Source organism: Lates calcarifer, linkage group LG7_1, assembly GCF_001640805.2.
Source record: "Lates calcarifer isolate ASB-BC8 linkage group LG7_1, TLL_Latcal_v3, whole genome shotgun sequence".
NCBI lineage: Eukaryota > Metazoa > Chordata > Actinopteri > Centropomidae > Lates > Lates calcarifer.
This window is the reverse complement of record NC_066839.1, coordinates 6,553,531-6,576,925: the sequence shown is the minus strand read 5'-3', so window position 1 is coordinate 6,576,925 and position 23,395 is coordinate 6,553,531. Positions and strand designations below refer to the sequence as shown.

Sequence of the window (23,395 nt, the reverse complement as noted above, 5' to 3'; positions counted from 1 at the left end):
TTGTTTTTATTTGTGTTTCCAGCCTCTGACCCATGGCATCACCACAGGTGGACAGTGTGTTCCATGTCACTGTAACTCGTTTGGTTCCAAGTCGTTTGACTGCGATGAAACCGGTCAGTGTCGGTGTCAGCCGGGCGTCACTGGACCCAAATGTGACCGCTGCTCACGAGGATTCTTCAACTTCCAGGAGGGCGGTTGCACACGTAAGCATATACAGTAGAATGGATTCTTAAATAAATGGGCTATCCCTGATGTAAACCCACAGAACACAAGTATAACTCAGCATGTCGTTTTGTCCTGTACTTATTGTAATTTGCAAAGAAAGAAACGTCAGCAGTCACAAAGTGTTGTTGTTATTAAACTGCTGCTCTGTTCTTTCGTTTTAATTTAAACTTTACACAAATTGTCTGTAGAGTCATTCTATTTGAAAAGTGATTATGTCATGTCAGAAATGTATGTGCATCCTTTCACATCATTGCAAAGCAAAATCTTTTTTGCTTACAAGCAGGACAAAGTTAAAACACTTGGAAGTAAAAAAAAAAAAAAAAGCTAAACATTGCAAAAAAATGTTCTGAATGCCACCCTCTGGCTTCACTTAACCTGAATGCTGCTATGTCTTTTAAAATATAGTGCTTTGTCAGTAGTGTGGGCATTTCTTTTGTTCTGGCTTCACATGAACATGATGATACAGTTTTTTTTATCTGTGGCTAAAGCTCAAACTTATATGTTTTAAAAGTCAGACTTACAGACGTTATGAATACTTAATACGTTTATTGGCTCTGAGGATTGTCTATTATTAACACTACATTGTATGTTATAAATAGTTGAACAGTTCTGCTCAGGGTCATGAAACAGGCATCTTGGCAAAATCTGTAGGTACATAAAACAAAAACTCCATCTATACATAAAGATACATGATTGCAGGAACAAATGATACACCGAGGGATGGAAGAAAGCAATGAAGATCAAATTCAAAATTTAGACCCAGTATCTGCAAAACAGTGGAAACATGAAGTGTTGCCAGCAGGAGGCTAGATGCTGATTGATATGAGTGTCTTTGAAGGTTGAACACACAGAATGATAATGACATGACCAATAAATTATGGAGCTAAAAGATTTTTCATGCATCTTGGCTGGTGAATAAGCACAACAGCAGATAATTAGTAAGTCCTGAATGTTCAAAGAAGAGATTATTTAAATTAACTGAATCAAATTTTGTCAAATTTACAGAAAAAAATGCTTGGTAGAACACCACAAATACTGTATATATTTGTGTGTGACAGCCTGTTTGCACTTAAGCAAATTAAATAGCTAAACAACAGTTTACGTTGGGCATTGCTCATTTAGATTTAGATTTATGTTGTTTAATTATATTAACACTTTTTTCTATTCTTCCCATCCTGTTATCATGGTCAGTGCTATACATAGAACTATGAGTGTTCCAGCTAATTCCAATTTCCATGCTTTTACTGAAAACCCTTCATCTTCCAGTAGTAGTGATTCAGAATTAAATCAGTTGGAATTTTAACACCAAGCATGTCTATATTTACACCTCAAATTAAAGGTCCATGTTCACCCAAATTGTACAGCATGTCACTGACTCAAAGTCGCAGCAAGCTGGATATCAACTGTGCACCAAGTAAGAATGAATTAATCTTGCCAGTGTAGCAAATGTGAGAACAAAAAATGAATAACTTCAGTGAAATACAGAAAGAGACTGTATTCTTAATGAGACTGTCTTACTGTGTGGACAGTCTGGGTTACTTTGAACTACCTGCTAATAGACTTTGCACCAAACATTGATCATTAATCCTATCATCAAAGACAAGAGGATACATTTAAAAAACAGTGGCATTGTTTTTTTAGAGCAAGGTTATATAGCTATTGAAAGCAGAATTCTACATTCTTTATGTGACGCTGCAATATGGTTTAACTTGCAGTGACTTTATTTCTGCACTTTGCATAAAAAATCAAAGCAGCATAGAGTGGCTTCAAAACAGTATTTAAACTCCAGACTAAATAACCCATAGTGACAAAGTGAAAGAAAAATTCATGCATCTGTCATTTTATCATAAGGATAACTATTCCTGGCCAGATCTCTTTTTGTAAGTTAATATCCCCTAAGTTCTTGCCAACCTGGGCAACAGGTGCTGCAAACTTAATTTTTGTACCTAAATGAGGATTAAGCATCAACACACCCCAAGTACGGCTATGAATAGCTTTTCCCTCAAAGCTTTTCATGCAGTACATTAGTAATGCTAACCACTATTGACAGCAAAGAACAACAATAATAAGTTAGCCAGAAAATCTGGTCATGCAGCAAAAAGACAAGATAGGACTGGGAATTATTAGCTTTGATTCATCCTAAAATCAATACCACAGTGCAACAGGTTACAGGAATATTATTCTAGCTTGTGCTTAATGGTCCGGGGGATTTATTGCACGCAAGTCAAAATACAAATATGATTAACTGTGGGCATGTGGTTTCCAAAAAAGAAATGACTGGCAGATAAAAGATAAGTTTCATTAACAATTTACATGAATTAATCAGTTGCTTTTCCATTAACTTTTAGGAAACCTCACGTCATTAAGTCAGTTGAAATATCAAAAAAGAAAGTCACCGGTAAAAATTACCTCACATTTCACAAGCATTAACATTTCAATTCAACCAGCAAAGTTAGTGAGAAAGAGTCTTCTGCCATTGGCAGCTGTGGTTTCTGGGGATTGAGTAAATGTATTGGTATTTAAGAAATTTAAATTAATGAATTATGATTGTGAGCATTAGGAGTTTAGGTATCTCTTACTATGTAACTCAAAAAAATATCCTTTCAAATGCCTATCAAGCTGAAACTATTATTTTCATTTTCATTTTCATTCACTATCTTCATTTGAATGCATTAATGCATGAAGGCCACCTCATGTATTTCAGTCTGCACAGAACATTTCATAATAAACAGTTAACATTTTCTCTGTCACTTATACTTCTTTTGAAGGTGTCAAATGATATTAAGATAATGACAGTGTTTCACAAACTCACAACAGTCCAACTAGATACACTCACAAAAATGTTTCAGGTTTAATTTTCCAATAAAATGTGGCAAGCTCACTTCCCTGTTCTTAATCCCAGGTATGTTGTTTTTGATTCAGTTTGGAATCTGCCAGCCAGCATCCCCTGTTGTGAAAGAAAAACTGTCATAGTGCATTAGGAAAATTAAGTCACTCAAATTTAAAAATGTTTTAGGTGTTATTTTTGACAGGGAAAACAATACAGCTTATTCAAAAAATGTATAATGTACCTCTACACGTTCACTTGAATTTCTTTTTTCTCCTCTCTCTCTCTTGCAGCTTGTCAGTGCAGTCATGTGGGAAATAACTGTGATGCTAACACAGGACAGTGTATCTGTCCTCCCAACACTATTGGTGAGAGGTGCGACCGCTGTGCTCCAAATCACTGGGGCCATGATATCACAACTGGATGCAAGGTAGGTTGAGGTGGTATTTGAAAAGAGCAGTTATGACCATACAATGTAATCTACTTGTGATGCCACATTTGCCATTAGCAAACACGGGCACAGCAGAAAAATTAGGCAAGTGTAAGAAAGAGATTAATGAGTGGTTGACTTTAACAAATGTTTTGTTTTGAAAGACCATGAAACATGATGGCTTACTATACCTTTCTGAGCAATTTTACTTAAAGTTTATTTGAACTCTGTCAGTGATGAATAAATCCTTACTTTTCTAATATAATGCTTGTAGCAAACTATTCAGCTCTCTATATAAATCAACATAGACCAAGTTTGCACATAGTGTGTATTACTCGAAGTAATAAATTATCACACACACACACACACACACACACACACAATTTTCTTAGCATCTTAACACCCAGTAAGTGTATAGTAAAGGTAAATACAATCAATGGAAATCACATAAATGATTCTAGTTTTGTCACAGTTAACACACGTGTAATTTCTTAATCTAATTAGCCCTTTTCTGTTGGTTACACGTTTTTCAATTTCTTTCTCGATAGGAAAAAGGAGAGACCTTTTTGTTCCATTTCATCTGCTCTCCCTTTCTTATTCTCCTTTCTCCACTCTTTTCTGGACGCTCCCTCCCTTTGTCCCCACTGCTCTCTTATTATCACAGTGCTTGTTTACTTTGTTTAAAGTGTTTGAAAAGCAATTTTCTGCACTGAAAGTGTCTCACCAAAATACCACAAGGCAGCAATAACAGTAAACTATTAGAAATAGTAGTAGCAATTAGAGACTTGAACATAACAGTACTGTAAGTCTCAGTTTAACTACAGATTGATCTGGATGAGAACATGAGGACAACAAAGAGGGAAGCAACAGTGTCTGTTCAGCTAAAGTCCCTGTGAGGACACTATGTAACAACAGTATAGTGACTTCACTTCATCAGTGGAAGAAATACTTGAATCTTTATCTGAATCTCTACTCAAATAAAAGTAGCAATATCACTGTATTGAAATACATATACATATTTAAGTGAAAGGAAATTAGTAAGAAGATTTAACATAAAAAATACTTGAAGTACCAAAAGTAGTTCCTCTGAGTGGACTAATTTTATCGCTGTTTATATTTTATATTTACAATCTGAGTATGCAAAGTAACTATAGTAACCATGAATTAGAATCAGTGGAGTAAAAAGTACAAATGTTTGGTGTGAAATATAGTGGCATAGCAGTAGTGCAAGTACCTAAAAGTAGTATTACCACTAAAGACAGAGCTTGAGTAAATGTACTTCACTTTCCAGGAATCAGTCACATGTTCCTTGAAGTTCCCAGGCTCAGTTTTTGGACAAACTTCCCCTGATTCAATATACTATTATGACATTTGAACTTAACATGTACAAGCTCAACTTTTAACACTTACTTGACAATATTCCCTTGTGCATCTTCTGTTTACGTTGACTGTTTTCTGCACTGATGGACCAAGACCAGATACAGCATTTTACTTGACAAGAAACTGTCTGTGTGATCTTCTAAAGTCTGACTAAAGATCATTTTCTTAAGTTTTTTTTTAGTAATTATGTCTTTGTGCTTGTGTATACTGTATGTGTGTATGTAGGAGTGTGGCTGCAGTGTAATTGGCTCAGTGACCCAGCAGTGTAATGTGAACACGGGCTGCTGCTTATGCCGGGACTCCTTCAGAGGAGAGAAATGCAATGAATGTCAAATTGGATACAGAGACTTTCCTCAGGTAAATGATCCATATTAACTCTTCCAATATCACTGTTAGTATCATAAAGTGTATGTTTGTTTTTATTGAGAAGAGAGGAGGCACCTGAGAATCTTTGGTGGGATTCGATTACTGGGGATTGAGAGTCTGTAGGACAACATGATATGCCAATGCTATTATTATGGTTTATGGGCATAAAAAGACTCAATAAAAGGATTTGTTCCCTGTCTGGTAGATAAAAGCCTGATGGTGTCGTCATACTGTTTTTTAGCTCTTTATACCATAGCCAAACTTTTCACTGCAGCTTCAGCCTGTATTTCTTCGACAGTGGTGTATGTTGTACATAGTGTAAAATATACTGGCAAGTACTGGCTACAGCAGAATGGTGAATTATTTACCTTTGATTCCAATAGACACCAGTTTTAAACAGATTTTTAAGAAACAGTTCACCTTAAAATTACACTTCTGACCACCATGTTAGTCAAAATTTTACATTTCTGACAAATTTTCAGCTTCATATACAGCAAGTATCCTCAATTGGAAGGCTGCAGCTTTTTTTAAGTAGTCTTCAAAGCGGCATGTATACAGTCAGATGTCATATTTGATATTTGCTTCAACAGTAGAAGAATCGTGAATAGTTTTTCATGTCAATAGAATAATAATAACTTAATGTTATGTTGAGAAGTCAACATTCAGAGAAAAAAGGTTAGTTCTTTTTGGAACTCAGTAACCTCAGTCAAATGGTAAAATAACTGGACAACGCTGTGTTTGGTGTTCGTCTGAACTTCAGTGATGTTTTGACCGACATGGGAGCAAGAAGATAATGGCAACATTTTCATTTTGGAGTGAAGTTTAATGGTTTGGTGAAGCATAAAGCTGGGACACACTCTAGTAGCTCCTCTCTGAGCCTGTTATGTTGGTGATAACAGAAGCTTGGCGTTGTCTGCATCCGCATTTTCCCACAGTGCACCCAGTGCGAGTGTAACGTCTCAGGATCGGACAGTGAGACATGTGACATGGAGAGAGGAGTGTGTGCCTGCGCTGATCGAACAGGAAAATGCAGCTGCAAGGTACAGCAAACACTCCACACACTTTTGCTTGTAATGGTTCCCTTATTACATTAATTTTTGCCCTTAGTTTTTATTTTTTGTGGCAAGATACTCAAGAGTTTCATGTTTTTGTACAGAGAAAAAAAATAATGAGAAATATACATGGTTATACATGTGATGCACATGAGCCTGTGTATATTTGTCAGACTGTTAGAAATTAGATGATGGGTTTTTGCTTCTAATTTTCAAAGCAGAAAAACATGGCAGTGGATTTTTCCAAAAAAAAAGTTGTTTTGGATAAATAAGAAATATGTGGTGCAGCTGCAAAATCATAGTTGATTTGATGTTTATAACAGTTAGTCAAAACAGTCATCTTGTGCTGGATACTGAGTTTGGAAGTTGTAGTCTGAGTTTGCAAGGCTGCATCAGTTTACCCTTTCGAGGATGACAACAATACAGTGACCACTGACATTCTACCTGCCAACAGGACAGTACTCTGAGTCAATGGGTGCACGTAAGAAACCTTGAAAAAACAGTGGTATTTATTATTTTGAATCCTACCTAGAGTTTAGATTTTAAATGTCAGTGCAGATTTAAAAGCTAATGCATACGGTTTCTCTGTCTTCTCCCTGTGTGTGTTCACAGTCTTGTGTTTTATAGTATATGTGTGCAGGTGTGTAATTATGCCAGTAAATGTCACAGAACTTAGTACAGCAGGCATCTCTGTGAGACAGGCTCCATATGGTAGCACACTCACAAGCACACAAACACACACACAAAGTTAGTTAGATGTATACTTTTATATATACATACATGCATGTAAATGCACATAAAAAGTTTTCTTCTATGTTGTCCAGAAATAAGTGAGTTGAATGCAGGAATGTGTATGGATGAAATATCTCCTCTTTTATATATATATCACATCAATTCTCCCTATTCTTCTGTCAGTGCTGTAGTTGGAAATTCACTGACATTCTAGTACTCTTCAGTAATATTCAAAAACCAGAACATGTCACAAGAAAATCTTTTGTAAAGACACACTTTTCACTGTCAGCCATTTTAGTGGTTTCATGTCACACTGCAAATCATCAGTTCTTCTTCATGCCATTTAACCTTGTTCAGACTTTTGAAATCTTAAGAGAAAAAATGACACAAGGAGGTGAAATAACTTGACTTTTACTTGGTTTGCGGTATAAATAGAACCACTATGATTTTCTTAATCCTACTTGAGAGATCTTCAGTACTTAAAGATACAGTGTTGCTAAGATTGTCAGTCTTTTTCCTGTCTTTTTTTGAAGGAAATTAAAATAGCTGTTTTTGATTGTAGACACCCTGATTTGTTTAAATGGACATTTGAAAATGAAATGAAAATAAGCTTGCAGAATAGTAATAAAGTGTCCTTATATTTAATGTCAAGGACAGCTTAGAGAAATGTGGACCTCTTGAATCATAGTTAAACAAGTTTGTGTATGTGCATGCCTGAAAGTAGTGAATGTTCCATATAAGAAAACCAGAGGTGGTTTGATATCCTGATCCTCCCTGTCACCACCTTATCTCTCTCTCTCTCTCTCCTCCTCCTCCTCTCCTTGACACATACACACACACCACACACACACACCACACACACACACACACACACTTCCATATATTCCTTATATGGCACACCCAGACTGGAAACATCTTTCATCTGCTGTCACTTGCTGATCACATTATCCCTCATAGACAGTGACAAATGCTAAAACAAACTTTTGCACAGATACACACACACACTCCGATACAAACATACACACACATCTGATTCATGGCTTGTAATGAGGTTTCAGATCAATGAGTGTCATTTTCACTCTGAACAGGTAGGGGGTTGACTACCTGTCACTCAATCAGTAATTCGTCACCTGGTGCCTGTCTGTCTGTTCAACTGTTATTTCTGCTGTCTGTGAGTTGTTAAGCTGGTTGTCTGTCTGTCTATGCATCGTGTATATAAAGTCATAACTTGTGCTGAAAGGTTGATTGATAACTTTGATTATTGAACTAAGGAAATTGTCAAACAACAGTTCTTAAATATCATTTTTGTCTTAACAAATGTGAGGATTTTCTCCCTTTCCTTGTGTTTATATGATTGTAAATCAAATAATTTGGCATGAATTTTAAAACATCACTCTGGTGGGTATATTTTCAGTATTTTGATATTTTATTGACTAAATTCATAAAATACTGAGATTTTGGTCTCTGAAGCCTTTGTAATAACACAGTGACCTCCTTTTGATGTAAAAATGCTAGTAATGTAGTTTAGTTTCTAGGTTCCTTCACCTTACCTGCACATTCCTCTGTTGTTCGTGGGCCTTACTCACTAACCTGCAGGACTTTTTGACAGAACTCCACATTAATTGGATGATGTTTTGTCGACAGCACTGTAGGCCTTTTCTTAGCAGAGAGAAGCCTTAATGCACAGCCCTGTCCACAATCCCATTTTAGACCAGTCAGCTCTCAGCTTACTTACTCAAAATGTAAACATTGAGTGCAGCAGCAGTGATTATCTTATTTATAGCTCAATGCAGCAAAGGCATCAAACGTGTCTTCTGTATGGTATTGGTTGGGAATAATTTAATAGTAGAAGTTTGTGTCAACTTTGTTAGTCAAGTAATACCCAGTTAAAGTTAGGAAGTTACACTTCAGTTGAATGTAAATAACTCAAGTGGACACAAGGTTAGAGGAACATCATTTCAACTAGTAACTCTAGTTTTCTGTCCCTCAAGGTATTGTATTGGAAATTCTCAAATGATTCATGATAATTGTGATTTATTAATGATCTGTATTAATAATTAATTAATTAATCCCAAAAGCACATCTGCTTGAGTGCTTTTCAAGTGCTTTTCAAGCTTTCCAAATTTAACACTGGTAAAATTTAAAATAATGTTAATTAAGAATCACAAAAGCTTACCTCACATATGTATGTTTGCTTCTGTGTTATTTAAGGCAAATGTGGAGGGACACAACTGTGACCGCTGTAAGCCTGACACGTTTGGGTTGTCAGTAAGAAATCCACTGGGCTGCAGCAAGTGTTACTGTTATGGCCTAACACACTCCTGCACAGAGGCGCAAGGACTGATCAGGATGTGGGTGAGTAGACATACTTTAATTGTTTTACTTCTTTCCTGTCACAGTTCTGTGTTTAACAGAAGTAGGCTGAAGTATTTGTCAAGTGACCCTAAGTAAAGCTTATTTATTCTTTTTTTGAAATGTTTCACAAATGTAAGACAAATTAGGAACTCTGGTCGCTGTTATATACTGTTACAAAATCAGGGATGACAGGGAGGAAGTTCCAGCAACTTTATGTAGCCTTCACTCCAGTTAAAAAATGATATATTGCTCCATCTTGTCCAAAACTCTGCTGATGTCACCAGTAATTTTAAAGAGTAGTTTCTGAATTGCATCCATGCTCACTTATGATCTCTCTTCATGCTAATGTTTTATCAAAGAGAATCTAACCAGTAGTTGCCTGTAAGCTGTACTTGTTGTACACACGGTCTGTGCCAGCTTCCTTGCTGAGACAACACATTTGACAGCTGGCTGCCTACAACTGACACTGCATTGTGCCAATGTTGTAAGCTTCATGTCCTTCATTAATCAACCTCTATGGATGATCAGGGGCTTGTTCAAATGTTTAAAGTTAGTAGATCTAATTATAGGCTGCTTAAGTTTTGCCACGTTAAAAGTGATGCTAGTTACTTTTTACAGCCTAGATGACAGCTTTCAATAGGTGCCAGGTTGCAAATATAAAAATATAAAGAAGGTGGACTGATATTTGCAGATGAGGTAAGTGAGCTGTTTTTTGAAATATTGAGAGTCTTTGCAGTGTCTGACAATCACAAACGCAAGAATGGAACAAAACATGGTTCAGTTATTTAAACATTTATATTGTCTACATTTTGAGATCAATTTCTTCATTCTGTAGTCCATATTATTGTTTGCTGTGTGATTTTCTGCCTCACTGAAATGGAAATTAGCAAAGTTGAAAAACACATTCACACAAATTGGTATGTAAATTGATAAACAAGACTGCAGCCATGCTAACAACTCTGTGAAGCTGTAATGTAAGGGACATTGTAAGGGACAGTGACGGTTTGAGTTAAATGCTAACCTACTTGATCTGCTGGTGCTACAGGAAATATTTTAGGATTTTAAAAGTCAGTAGAATTCATCCACTGGGCATCATACATGTCTGGTACAGTTTGAAATATCTCAACAACTACTGTATACTATTTCCATGAACTTTTGAACAAAGTGGTCGACTGAAAAACAGACTGACATTGCCACCCATGGTGCCATGCTGCTAGCTAACAGCTAGTAAATCCACTCTGCTTGTTGCTTAAAATAAACTGACCAACAAGCAAAAGGTCACAAGGTCTACAGCAAAGATGGCAGAGTTGTTGTTGAGGGATATCTTGAAAAATGCCCAACTACATGGGCTTAAGTTATGGTCACTAACATTTTGAGTTTGTGAAGTGTTCACAAATAATTCCAGAGATTGCAGTTGTAGATCAACCTTTGTAGACCTGTAAAATGAAAAGTCTGTTTGTGTGTAGACAAGATTTGTATTTGTAAAAAAAATGCAAATATTAGTGGTGAAGTTACACAAAGACACTGTGAATAAAGAAGTGCTTTTGTGAACATCTGTGTACAGATAGGAATCAAACTGTATGTTAAACTCAGCGTCCAAAATTCCCACACTGTGTATGACACTGAAGTTAGTGACTCTAATTTTAAGACCATACAACTAGCCTGGCTAGATTTGGACACATCAGAGTCCAAAATGAGTGAGAACATTACTTAACAAGATACAAGCTTTAGATCAAAAACAAAGGTATGTAATTATAGCGACACCATCACAGTCAGCAAGTCAACAATCAGTTGCTGAGTGGCAGCCTTTTTTAAAAAAAGCTCTTAATCTCAGAAACGTTTGCCATTGGCGATAAACGGGGGTTTCTGTGGTAACCGTAGAGTTTTTGGATGGAGTGTGGTGAGAGGTTTCATTTGAACGACAAACATTCACTTCATTTATTGTTGACAGAGAGAGAGAGAGAGAGAAAGAGAGAGAGAGGTGGACAGAGAGAAAGACAGAAAAAATGGAGAGTTTATCGGAAAGGGAGATTTTCTCTGAACCACTGAATCGTGAGATTACACTGAGTGGAGTGGGACACACACACACACACACACACACACACACACACACACACACACACACACACATACATACACATACACATACACACAGACACACTCACACGCCATATCTAGACACCATACACATACACTATACAAACACAGTATACATTCATTCATATGCACAAATGTACACACATGGGATTACACAGAGGTTAGGGGAGAAGGACACGCACAGACACACATGTACACGCGCCCGCTCACACACACACACACACACCCCCACACACACACGCGCGCCTATTTTGTGGTATTCATCTCTGATGGGAGAACCGTGTATCTATGTATGAATATTTACTGGTTATTAAATACAGCTGTGAAGTTCTGCACTAATATAATAAGTGACATGTATAAAGAACTGAGATAAGATGAAAACCCTGATAACAAAAACCAAAAAGAGGACTCTCTTCTTGAAGAGAAGAGGGTTTGCTGCAGTTAAATTGCAGCATTTTCTAATTATTAATTTGTAACTTATCCAGTCATAGAGTGCTGAGCTGTGAAATAAAGCAAAACATTAAACACAAAGTCCTGAACAAACAGAAGTGAGTTACTCTAAAAATGAAAAAAGTCACTGAATTTTTGCGTGATTCTTTCCATAATGATCCTGTAATCTTTGAATAAAGCTACAACAAAGAGCTCCTGTTTCTAAATAATAAAAAGTCATCACTTTAATAGATAGGCATGGGCAGCAAAGATATGTATTCTATGTCTGAAAAGGGATATATGACTGATTAAGAACCCCTTATTATTTGAATGCAATGTTATATCTGATAGCATGCTACACGTACTTAAAGAAAGTGTATAAATGCCCAGTTTATTGGGTACTGTATTATAGCTCTACTGAATATGTGAATACAGTGTAAGAGAGTGAACTCCTTATTTCTCAGTCTGTACACGTTGGTTTTCTTCTCTTGGTACATCAGAATAGACAGACAAATTTGTAAAATACATTTTGAAAGCCAGATTAGCAATAGATTTTTTTTTCACAGATATTCAGTTCAAACAATGAATAACACTGTCTATGTGAAGTTTAAAAAGTCAGTCTTACCCTACAAGTTGTCACGGTTAACATCAGGTTTAGTTGTGGAGCTATATTTCATTATCTGTTTAGATGAAACCAGAAATGCATGGCTTGTTTTTGCCACTGACATTCTATTTACAGAATATCAGAAAGTTTACTGGCACTACAAGCAATACTCAGAGCATATGAATTTATTTACAGCAGGGTATAGAGAAGAAACTGTCAACTAAAAAACTCAAAGCACTCCAATGATTTATGTAATCTCCTCTTATCAGTATGAAACAACAGTTCAAATTTAGATTTTTTTATTTATTTTTTCCTGTTACCTACTTGATTTGACAGTTGTTTCAAGAAATTGCAAATTGGAAACTAGGTACAGTATATAAATGTGCGAGTTCCTCTCTATTATGCAGCTTGTATTTCCATTGTGTCCAAGCTATAGTAACTTCATAGATTTCAGATTCTGTCCACTCAACCAAAGAGCACTCTTCCATAATGCCTGGGATATTATTCACACAATATCCACATATTAACTCCGCTGGAATACAGCGATGGAGAGTGATCCATGCTCATGCAGATGAATCTATTTTTAAATTGATCCACTCAACCACAACCCACAGTCAATAATAAACCCTGATATTATTCAAGTTATATTGAAATATCAACACATAAAGTGGGAGACAGTGAGAATGAGAAAGAAAGGTTAAGATTTTCTCCAGACTGTCAGTAATGACTCAAATATGATTCACATATCAGATAGCTAGAGAGGGAGAGTGATATCAGCAGTAAGTTATATTCAGCATGGAAAGATATATATATATATATATATATATATATATATATATACACACACACACACACACACACACACACACATATATATATATATATATATATGTATCTCAGGTGATGTGTACAGATAACAGATAATTATTCTCAAACTTAAAATTACTAGAATTCCTGTACCTTTTAAAATTTGTTTTACTATTTCACAAAAAAGGCTGGAAGGAGCTGCATAAATCTGTCCTCATTAGTTTGGATATTCCACCACAATCCTCTGTGCCTACAGATTAAACAACACACCAAGGAAAGAAACCAAAGATACTGAAATTTTCTGAAACAAGACGAGAGTCTCAGACAAAGAAATTACTTGAAATCGAAGTCTGCCAGAGTCAAAGAATGGCGCTGGTGGAGTATTGTTTGAGTCAGTGTCATTAGGAGGAGAGGAAAAAAGAAGATTGTGTGACTAAACAAAGAAAGACAGACACTGACACTACACACATGACTCATCTACACCTGATTTACAGGATTGTGTTACTGTATACCATATAGCTGATTACTATAACTTAACATATGGTCTATTTTGCTGAGTTTATGTCAAGTACTACTTGAAGTATTGCTGCTTAACCAAGGCTGTGTGAAATCATCTCTTAGTAAGTTTCTCAATCTCAAACACTGAAATGCTTGTTTAAAAAGTTTATACCCACATTTGTCTTACAGACCATCAACATCTGATAGCCATCTAAACTAGGTGTAAACAGTGCTAAGTCACTGTTAGGCCCCAGAGAATCGTAATATTTTCTTGAATAAAAAATATTAATTTCATGGGATTATTCTACAAGGATCAGCACAGCAACGCATTAATGTTGACGTCATTGTTGCGTGCCTTACTGTAGTTGACGCTGAAGCCAGAGCAGACGGTGCTCCCCTTGGTGGATAAAGCCAACACCGTGGAGACGAGGAGAGGCGTGAGCTTCCAGCACCCTGAAATCCTCGCCCATGCAGAGCTGGTCACCTCAACTCTCTCTGAACCCTACTACTGGAAACTGCCAGAGCAGTTCAGGGGATCTATGGTGGGAAACCCTACAGTGTTTGTTGCCTGTTTTATTTCATCTAAATTCAATGGCAGTTTTATTGTGGCAGGGAAAACTAGCCCACAATTTGTCTGCTTTATGTCTTTCTTTAGATCAACAGCATATGGTGGCCAGTTGAAATACGCAGTGTACTATGAGGCCAGAGATGAAACTGGTCCTTCGTCCTACGAGCCTCAGGTCATCATTAAGGGTGGTCCCAACCGCAGCATCATGATGACTCGACACATACCGGGACTCCAGATTGGTCAGCTCACCCGCCATGAGATCGACATGACAGAGGTACAATATGGCTTTGGATAAAAATTGAATGTTGAAAAATAATTGAAATATTTGAGTTTTGAGTTTTATTAACTTTAACTTTTATCATATAACAGCCAAAAAAAATTTGGTGATCTCTGTCGGACTGTACGCACAGGATCTGTTACATTGGTAAAAGACTGCGATGGTAAAATTGATTTGTCTGTGTATTCAGTGTTTTGTATGCATGTGTGTGTGTGCACGTCTATGTGCTTGTGTGTACAGCATGAGTGGAACTACGCAGATGGCCGGTCCATGACTCGAGAGGACTTCATGGACATTTTGTTCTATGTGGACTACATCCTAATTAAGGCATCACACGGCAACTTGATGAGACACAGCCGGTAAAGCACACACACACACACACAAACAGTTCCACCTCTGCATGGTGTTGTCCATTAATAAATGTGAAATTTGATAGCTGACTAAATGATAACCTGTGGGAAATACCTTCCTCTCATATGTATCTCAAGGTGTAATAATGAAAATTATTTCTACTAATGGCCTTCTCCACAGCAGAAACATTACAACCTGCTGCAAATAATCATCACGGTTATCTCTGGATATCTCATGTCATATATTTAAAATAATCTTCTAGTATATCCACTTGGCATGATGAAAGGCAAGTGGCTTCAGATTCCCAAATGTCACAACAAATAAGTATTATTGGAAACATGCAAACAAACAGTTGTAAAGCCATCGTCATTACATCACAATATTAATGGATTCTTGTCTTCTCTCTCAGTATTTCAGAGATCAGTCTAACAGTGGCTGAGGAAGGCCGACCAACCAAAGAGAGTGAGAAAGCCCATCAGATAGAAAAATGTGACTGTCCAATCGGATACTCTGGGCTGTCTTGTGAGGTACGCACACAACTAAACACATGCATACACACACACCATGAGGAACAACCACACATGAAGTACTGTATTTACAGAATGTTTACTTTTCCCAAAGGTATTTCTAAGAAATCCATTACAAGTGATCAGTTGTTGCAGTGGTCTGCAGGTAGAGGAGTTGTACAGTGTTTGTGAGTGACTGTACTAAAGGAAAGATGTCTACGGTAATTAATCAGAACTAGAAGTTTGACGCCAACACTGATATTGATATTTGAGAGTTTAATAAAATCAGCAGATCACTTACATTGTGTATTGAGGACATTTTACAGTTGAGAAATAGTTGTCAGTGCTCTCTGTTGACAAAATATGTAATGGTGAGTGTTGACTGTGACACTCTTAATTAGCTCAAACATACAAAATCTTTGGCTTATCTTTACTGCAATATCTCCTTTATATCAGCCAGCATATTCATAAATACCACAGTCAGTGATTAACTAATAGTACTGGTCTGGATTCTAGCCAGAGTACAGGTTACAGGATGCTCTGTTTGCAACTCTTGGCTTTGTTATATAATGTAGAAGGTTTTTATGTTGGTAGATGCCAGGAGATATGAAACCATCATTCACAATACAGCAAGTGAATATCAATGTAAAATACATCACTAAGTTTCTGTAACTCAATATTTCTAATAATTTGTGTGATGAATGTTCTTCAAGGCAGTGGCAAAAAGCACACTACATTAGATCAAATAAGATATCAAAGACACATCAAAGACAAAGTACTGTATAGTGAGAATATTACAGTTAAAATGAAAACACAGCGTTTGTATTAACAGAAGTTCAGAACCTGCATTTTACATACATTATTACAAACAGTAATTACTGGGTGAACTGAACGCTCTCCCTCTTTCAGTGCTCAGAGGGATGATTGTTTTTTGTCTCCTGCCTTTCCACTGAGAGAGAATGTAAACATGGAGGTCATAGCCTCAGCTTTCAATACTATCTCACAAGTTTCCAATTTACATTTAGTTCAGAGTTTTAAGCCTCTGCGGCGCCTTTCAGACTCTCCTTTTTTAAAAAATTATTTATTTATTATTTTTGCTTTGCCAAGCCAGGATTAAGCCTCACTGAGCGTTTCCTCTGCTCAGTTTTGATTTGTCAAAGCAATTGACTTTCAGCAGCATCCAGCTCCTTCTCTTAAGCCACAGAAAGCATATAGCAGTGACTCAATCTTCAGTTTAATGAGGATTTTGTAGAGACAGCTTATGATATACGGAGGCAACAGTTCTGGGCAATTCTACTGGACACGGCCGCCTGAGAGTCATTTAGGTATTATTGTGTTAATCTCAAAGGAGTACATGAGTTCCCCGCAAACTTTTAACTATATTTTTCAACCTCTGTTTCACTTTGTTGCCTGTTACTTTGAATGCACAGGAGCACCCATCTTTATTGTTAAAAAAATAGCAATGTACATAATTTAGAAGCTACAGATACTGTTGAAAAAGCGCCAAATGGAAGCCAAATAGCAAACGGTAGCTAAACTTGAAATGTTCAGGTCGTAGAGGGCTTGGCTGACAGATGGCCATTCTATTTGTAGCTGCCGTCGTTGTTAATAAAGTATTTTTAAACGGGCGTTTAGCGCTAGCAGAGGGAACAGATGGCTCTTTAAATGGACTCCATTAATTATTACTGAACAGGAGAGAGAGGGAGAGAGTTACCTCGCATGTGTATACATGTTTGTGTGTGGTGGGCGGGTATGTGAGGGTATGAACATGTGTGTTAAAAAGTTACTGAGGGGAATAACTCTTAATTGTGAGTATGTGTGTGAAAGAGAGAGTGGTCAACAGTTGCCTTGAGAAATCACAATTAGGGATAATTATGTTGGTCCATGTGTGTAGTTGTTCAGAATCTGTGTGTGTGTGTGTGTGTGTGTCTTGCACAGTGCATGTTTACCAAGGGAATAAATGCTATCAGACCTAGATCTTTCAGGGTATTTGCAACTGTCTAAGCGTTTTTAAATCTTTGTCTGTCTGTCTGTCTGTCTGTCTGTGAGTGTGGATGACTCTCTCTCTCTCTCTCCCTCTCCCTCTCTCTCTCTCTCCCTCTCCCTCCCTCCCTCGTTCTCTCTCTATCTCTGTGCAGGAGTGTGCTGCAGGTTTCTACCGTCTTCGCACAGGTTCCGTGACATCTGCTTCAGCGTCCAGAGTGCCCATTGCTGCAGGCATGGGCAGCTGTGTTCAGTGCCAGTGCAGTGGGCACTCCTCCACCTGTGACCCTGAGACATCCATATGCCAGGTAAATGTGTGTGTGTGCGCTGTGCGTGTGTGTGGGCCTTCTGCCGCTGGAGACCCTCATACAGCCATATGCCAGGTAGCTTGGTGAGAGAAAAAGGTGTGTGTATGTGTGTGATGTCAGGTACTGTAATTAGCCCTGCGATAATTAACGACCCTGGGCTTATTCATATTTTGTGTAATTTCCTCTCGTCTGGATCTGACCCAAAGCTAGACCTCTACTTTTAGAAATAGAGGATAAGATGATCTTAATGAAAAGATATACACTTTGAACACATTAAAGCAAATAAGTCAGATCCTTACATCTTTTAACATAAAATACATTCAGCTGGTATTTACAGGTAAGAACTGTCACAACTTTCATTAATGTTTGTATGTTGATTTTCTAACTGCTCAGAAACAAGAAAAGAAAAAAAATCCCTGCCCTCATATTTGTTTTGATCGCGTGTGTTTTTGTAAATATCCTCTGCCCGCATGTGGTCCCTAAACCCAACTGGTGGCTAGTGAGACAAATCTGCACATGCCTGTTAGGCGCTTCCAGCCTTTTTCACAATCTGGTCAGTTCTGTAGTGAGTCTCCGTCTGAAGACTTTGGCCTCAAGGAGCAGTTGGTCACACACTGCCCAAAAGTCATCACTAGAATTTGATCTGTGAAATCCTGGTGGACTGAAAGAATGTCAGTGTTTTGCCATGATTGTACTGCCACAAAATAAACTCATATTCTCAGAAAAATCAATCAATTGAGATTCATTTTGGACAGCTGATGAGTAGCCATTTATCGTGGCTTGATGTGGTAAGATAATTTGGTGTAAATGCTTGTAGATAAACTCAGAAAGATGCTGACAGTAGCTGCATTCTCATGGATTTTTTTCTGAAAAATTATGTCTTTTTTGCACACTTACCCACATAATGTATAGTATTTTTTCTGGAAGACTTAAAATAGTGCGTACTACAAGTGACTCAGCTTCTTTCAGTAATATCTGCAGCACTATTACAATTTTCAGTATTTTTGGAAACTGTTTGCTCGAGGTGGAGCGCTGGATTTGGTGTTCTTTGCTTTCTAATTATTTTTATTGTTGTCTTTTCCCCTCTTCTGCAATTCTACCTCATCTCCTCTTTATTTAACCCACTCTCCTTTCTTCTTCTTCCTTCTATCATTTATCCTCCTTATACTCCTCCATACTCTTCTAATGTCCTTTCTTTTTTTATCTGCTCCATTCTCATTCTCTAAATTCTCTTACTTCTCATCCTCAATTATGTATTTACCCATCCTTTGTGTTCTTTCATCACTTTGCCATTGTTTTTGTCTTTTACCTTCAATTCTCTCATTTTTCTTTTCCCCAATCCTCCTCTACACCACCCCTTTTCTCTTTCATGCCTCTCCTTAATTTTCTCTAGTTTTGCCAATTTGTTTCTCTGTCTTTTTACCTCTCCCCTCCCTTCTCTCGTGCTTGATTTCTGTCTCTCTCTGCCTCCCAGCCATTTTTTTCCTCGCCCATTTCCATCTCACTCTCCATAACAGTGTCATTAGCATTTTCTAACCGAGCGGGCTAAATTGAAAATGCTAAACGAGTTTGTTTCTGTGGTAATTAGCGGTAACGAGGAACGCAGGAAGTTAATGGAAATGACTTGCCTCGTTAAGAGGCAACTTCCTGTTGCACTGATTGAAGTTCCCATTTTCAACAAACAAGGCGAACACGTAAGACTGGACCCTGGGGATATGAAGAGCAGAGATCTGCATATTTGTGTACAGTATGTAATACATTGTGAGTTTACATTGTGTGTGTGTTTGTATGATTGAGTGCACAGTGTGTGGGTGCGTGTCAATTGGGTCTGCATTGGTGAACATTTGCCTGTGTCTATACAGGGTGTACATATTTCGCATAGCATCTGTCAGAATACAAGTCTGAATAGGTTTTTGTGCGTGTATGTGTGTTTATGTGTGTGTTCTTTTGTATAATAAGGATAGATCAAAATGAATTTCTGGATATGAAATATTGCTGTTTAGGTATGTGTATTGTTATGAGAGAAATGCTGCAAAGTAAATGAGCATGAGAGAAGTATGAGATGGCCTGTTTTTGAGAGAGGAAGCTTATTAAACTCTTTGACGTGTGAGATCTCGCCTGTCAGCTAACAGCTAGCTGGTTGCTGCTGTTCAGGGTCTCACAGCACCTCATCATGCAGGAGTAGGACTGGGCCAAAAAAACATTCATTATTGTGTATGGACAGCTACATTTCCTATCAGAAATAGTCCAGGCTCGATAAAAGTTTGGCCCTAGAATGGCTCAGAAACTGTGGGTGGCAAAAAGAAATGATTAGTGATTTCCTCACTGCTTCAGTAGAGACGCTCAGCACTGCAGGAGCAGCTGCAATCACACTGGGTTCTTCCCACTGACGGTCAGGACGTGTGTGTGTGTGTGTGCATGTAAAGACACAGTAACTGCTCAATCAACTTTTCCCTAAAAAACAAAAGTTAGTAATAATCAGCTGATAAGATCATTTTCATCGGTTTGTCTCAGTAGAAAATGAGAAACAGGCAGACTTTGAAGAGATTTAAACTGAAATGACCTTTCTGACAGCATGTTGACAAACATTTTACTACCAGTCTCTGAATTTACCACCTCACAGTTAAGCACACCACTGATCAAAAGTCCTACTATTATCAAAATTTGTGAAGTAAGCTGACAACGGGTAATAACAAGGATGCTACTATTCCTTTAAACTCTGGTGTCAACCAAAGGCGTCAAGATAATTATCTCACTCACCAAAAAACAAGCCTCAGTCAGTAATCAAGGAGGGGATGATGGGTGACCCCGTCTGTCGTCTTTTCAGTTACTCATTGTAAAGTTGAGACAAGTGGCCACATAAAAAAAAGGACTGTACACAGCTTAAGAGTTGTACTGATTTCTTCCTCTTCCAATCTTTGATTAGAGGAAAGAAATATGCTACAATCTGAGCATACACAAACCCAGGTGCCCATAAAACATTCACAGATATGTTGGGGGTTTTTTGTCTCGCTCAGACAAATCTGGCGTCTCATTTTCAGTGTGCCAGTGGCAATATTCAAATGCAAAATCCCAGATAAAAGTGGAGCTTAACGTCTGTTAATTTAATTTGAAAATTAATTTGCTTTTTTTTTTTAAAAAGATGAAAAGCTTTCTGGACAAGCAGCGTGAAGTTTTTTTGTCATTGTGTTACAGCTGCTGACATTATTGCTCACACAATCAAATTCTGCAGTTAAAACCAACCATAGTCATCAAGAATTCATGCTGGGTGGAGAATGATGGGAAACTTAGCATCCGCACCTTAGGGTTACAGTCATGGAGGGGGTTGGAAAATGAATAGAAGTGAATCTAGTGTCTTTACAAATATAACACAAATTTCATATGTGTGCATTTGTGTGTGTGTGTAGAACTGTCAAGACAACACAGAGGGTGATCGATGTGAACGCTGTTCTCCAGGATTCTATGGAGTGGTCCGAGGTTCTCCTGACGACTGCAAACCCTGTGCCTGCCCCCTTACCAACCCAGAGAACAAGTAAACCTTCTGTATTGTTTAGCTCTACAAATTGAAATCTATCAATCCTGTATCATGTTGTTGTATTTGTAACATATGACTAACTTATTTAACGTAACTAACCTTTTCTGAGGGAAATCTCTTTCTGTGTCTAGTTTCAGTCCTACCTGTGTAGCAGAGGGATTTGATGACTACCGTTGTACGGCCTGTCCTGAGGGATATGAGGGCAAATACTGTGAGAGGTGATAAAAATTTCTCTCCTCTTGTTCATGCACCTTTGTCACCAGCTTCATCTGTTCGCAAGCAAGGATATTAGTTACCTATTCCCTTCCTGTTATGACTAGATGTGCCACTGGTTACCATGGCAACCCTTAGGATGCCAGGCGGCCGCTGCGAGGAGTGTAAGTGTTCCCCATGGGGGGCCTGGCCCGGACCATGGTGACCCTGTCACAGGCCAATGCCGTTGCAGGGTCGGGGGCATCGGGGAGGTCGTGTGACCTGTGCATGGACAGGCATGTGTGTGGAGCAGCTGGCATCATCTGTAAGACTAACACACAGCTTTTTATACATTATTGTTCTTCACGCTCCTTTCCTTTTTCTCTTTCTGTCTTTGTTTATTTTTCTTTTTCTGCCTTTTTGGTTCTCTCACCTTCTTTTCATCCAGGGTGCCTGAAGGTTGAAAAATGTGGTGCACAACTTTGTTTCAAAAGAAATGAAAGGTATTAGGAAGGTACAAGTTTTACTGGAGATGTGGATGGAGTTATGAGGATGTGAAAATTAACTGAAATTGAAATAACTATAAAGGCCTCTTTGACTAGTGTACAACAACAGAAGCTACCACAGAAGTAGCCCGGCATTCCAATAATAAACCCTACAGGCATCCTCTCTGTCTCCTTTTTCTGTTCTTCTTTTTCTTCAATTCTGTTCTCTCTGGTGGCCTACCCCCTAGCACTGTCACCTGATGTTGTGATTTTTACTTTATTTTGGCAATGAAATGCAAATGAGCAGTCAAAGCCCTTTTCTCCAGTTGCCATGGGAGACGGGATCGTGGCAGAAGTCAGATTCAAGTCATTTAGAAAATAATTTCAATGTCATTTGGAGCTAATTTAAACTTAATATGACCATAATGGTGGGGCCAATTTGGTGCCATTAGCATGTCTAGAGGTGTATGTGTATGTGCACAAGTGAGAATATAGAAGAAAAGGTTGTAAGACTGAGGCTGATGTGAAATTGCTGCTGTCAGGTCACAGAGGAAATTGCTTGCTCAGGTCTTTATGTGTTCAGACACAAAGCGTGTGTTCATAAATTGGCAGTGCGAGTGCTGCAGTGCACCCTGACACCAAACCGGTCGCTTCTGCGTCCAGACTATAATCAAAGTCCTGATGGTTTACATTGAGTGGAGCGATCAGACTGCTGTTCACTTGTTGAAGAGTGATTGCACTCTGCATTTTGCCCATGCTCTGCCCTTTCTCCTTTTCCATCAGATGCAACTGAGCACTTTGGGAGCCAGCAGTCTTGAGTGAGGGCAATGCAGGTAGCTCTCACATCAGCTGCATAACATCATTTGCATAGAAATGCAGCAATTTCAGTTGGTGATGTCATGGGTTTCATTATTAAATGTTGCTCACATCCATATGAGAGGTATGGTAGTATTCAATATTCATTCATATTTTTCAGGTGAAACAAAATAATATGACTTCAAGTTAGAGGTAAATACACAGATCAGCAAAGCCTGTTCTGGAGATAGGATAGGGGTTGCCACCTGACCTTAACATGTAAGACAATGCTAAGCTGGACTCATATCCATGAAACTTTTAACAGCTGGAAGTTACTGTTTAAGGAGTGCAGGTATAGGTTTGTGTATTGCACTTGTATGTTAGCATGTGTGTGTGGAATTGCAGTTTGAAGCACAAGTTTATTGAGATGAGACAGAGCTATTCCTTCAAGTTCACTTGAGTTCGAGCACCTGTTCGTGTTGTGGCTTCCATAGTTCTGATGATACATCATAATAAACTATACATTGTACACATACTGAGTTACAAAAATGTGACAATATGCATCATTTGACAGAAAAATGTATATTAATGCT

The 23,395-nt window shown here is 38.0% G+C and overlaps 1 protein-coding gene across 1 annotated transcript in view; it reads left to right on the top strand.

Annotated features, from left to right (window-relative positions):
- lama2 (laminin, alpha 2) overlaps positions 1-23,395 on the top strand; it is a 180,227-nt gene that overhangs the window by 96,278 nt on the left and 60,554 nt on the right. Inside the window, 6 exon segments of the mRNA XM_051071796.1 lie at positions 23-203; positions 3,346-3,482; positions 5,088-5,219; positions 6,164-6,268; positions 9,224-9,367; positions 14,168-14,344. Of these exon segments, the coding sequence (XP_050927753.1) occupies positions 23-203; positions 3,346-3,482; positions 5,088-5,219; positions 6,164-6,268; positions 9,224-9,367; positions 14,168-14,344 (876 nt within the window).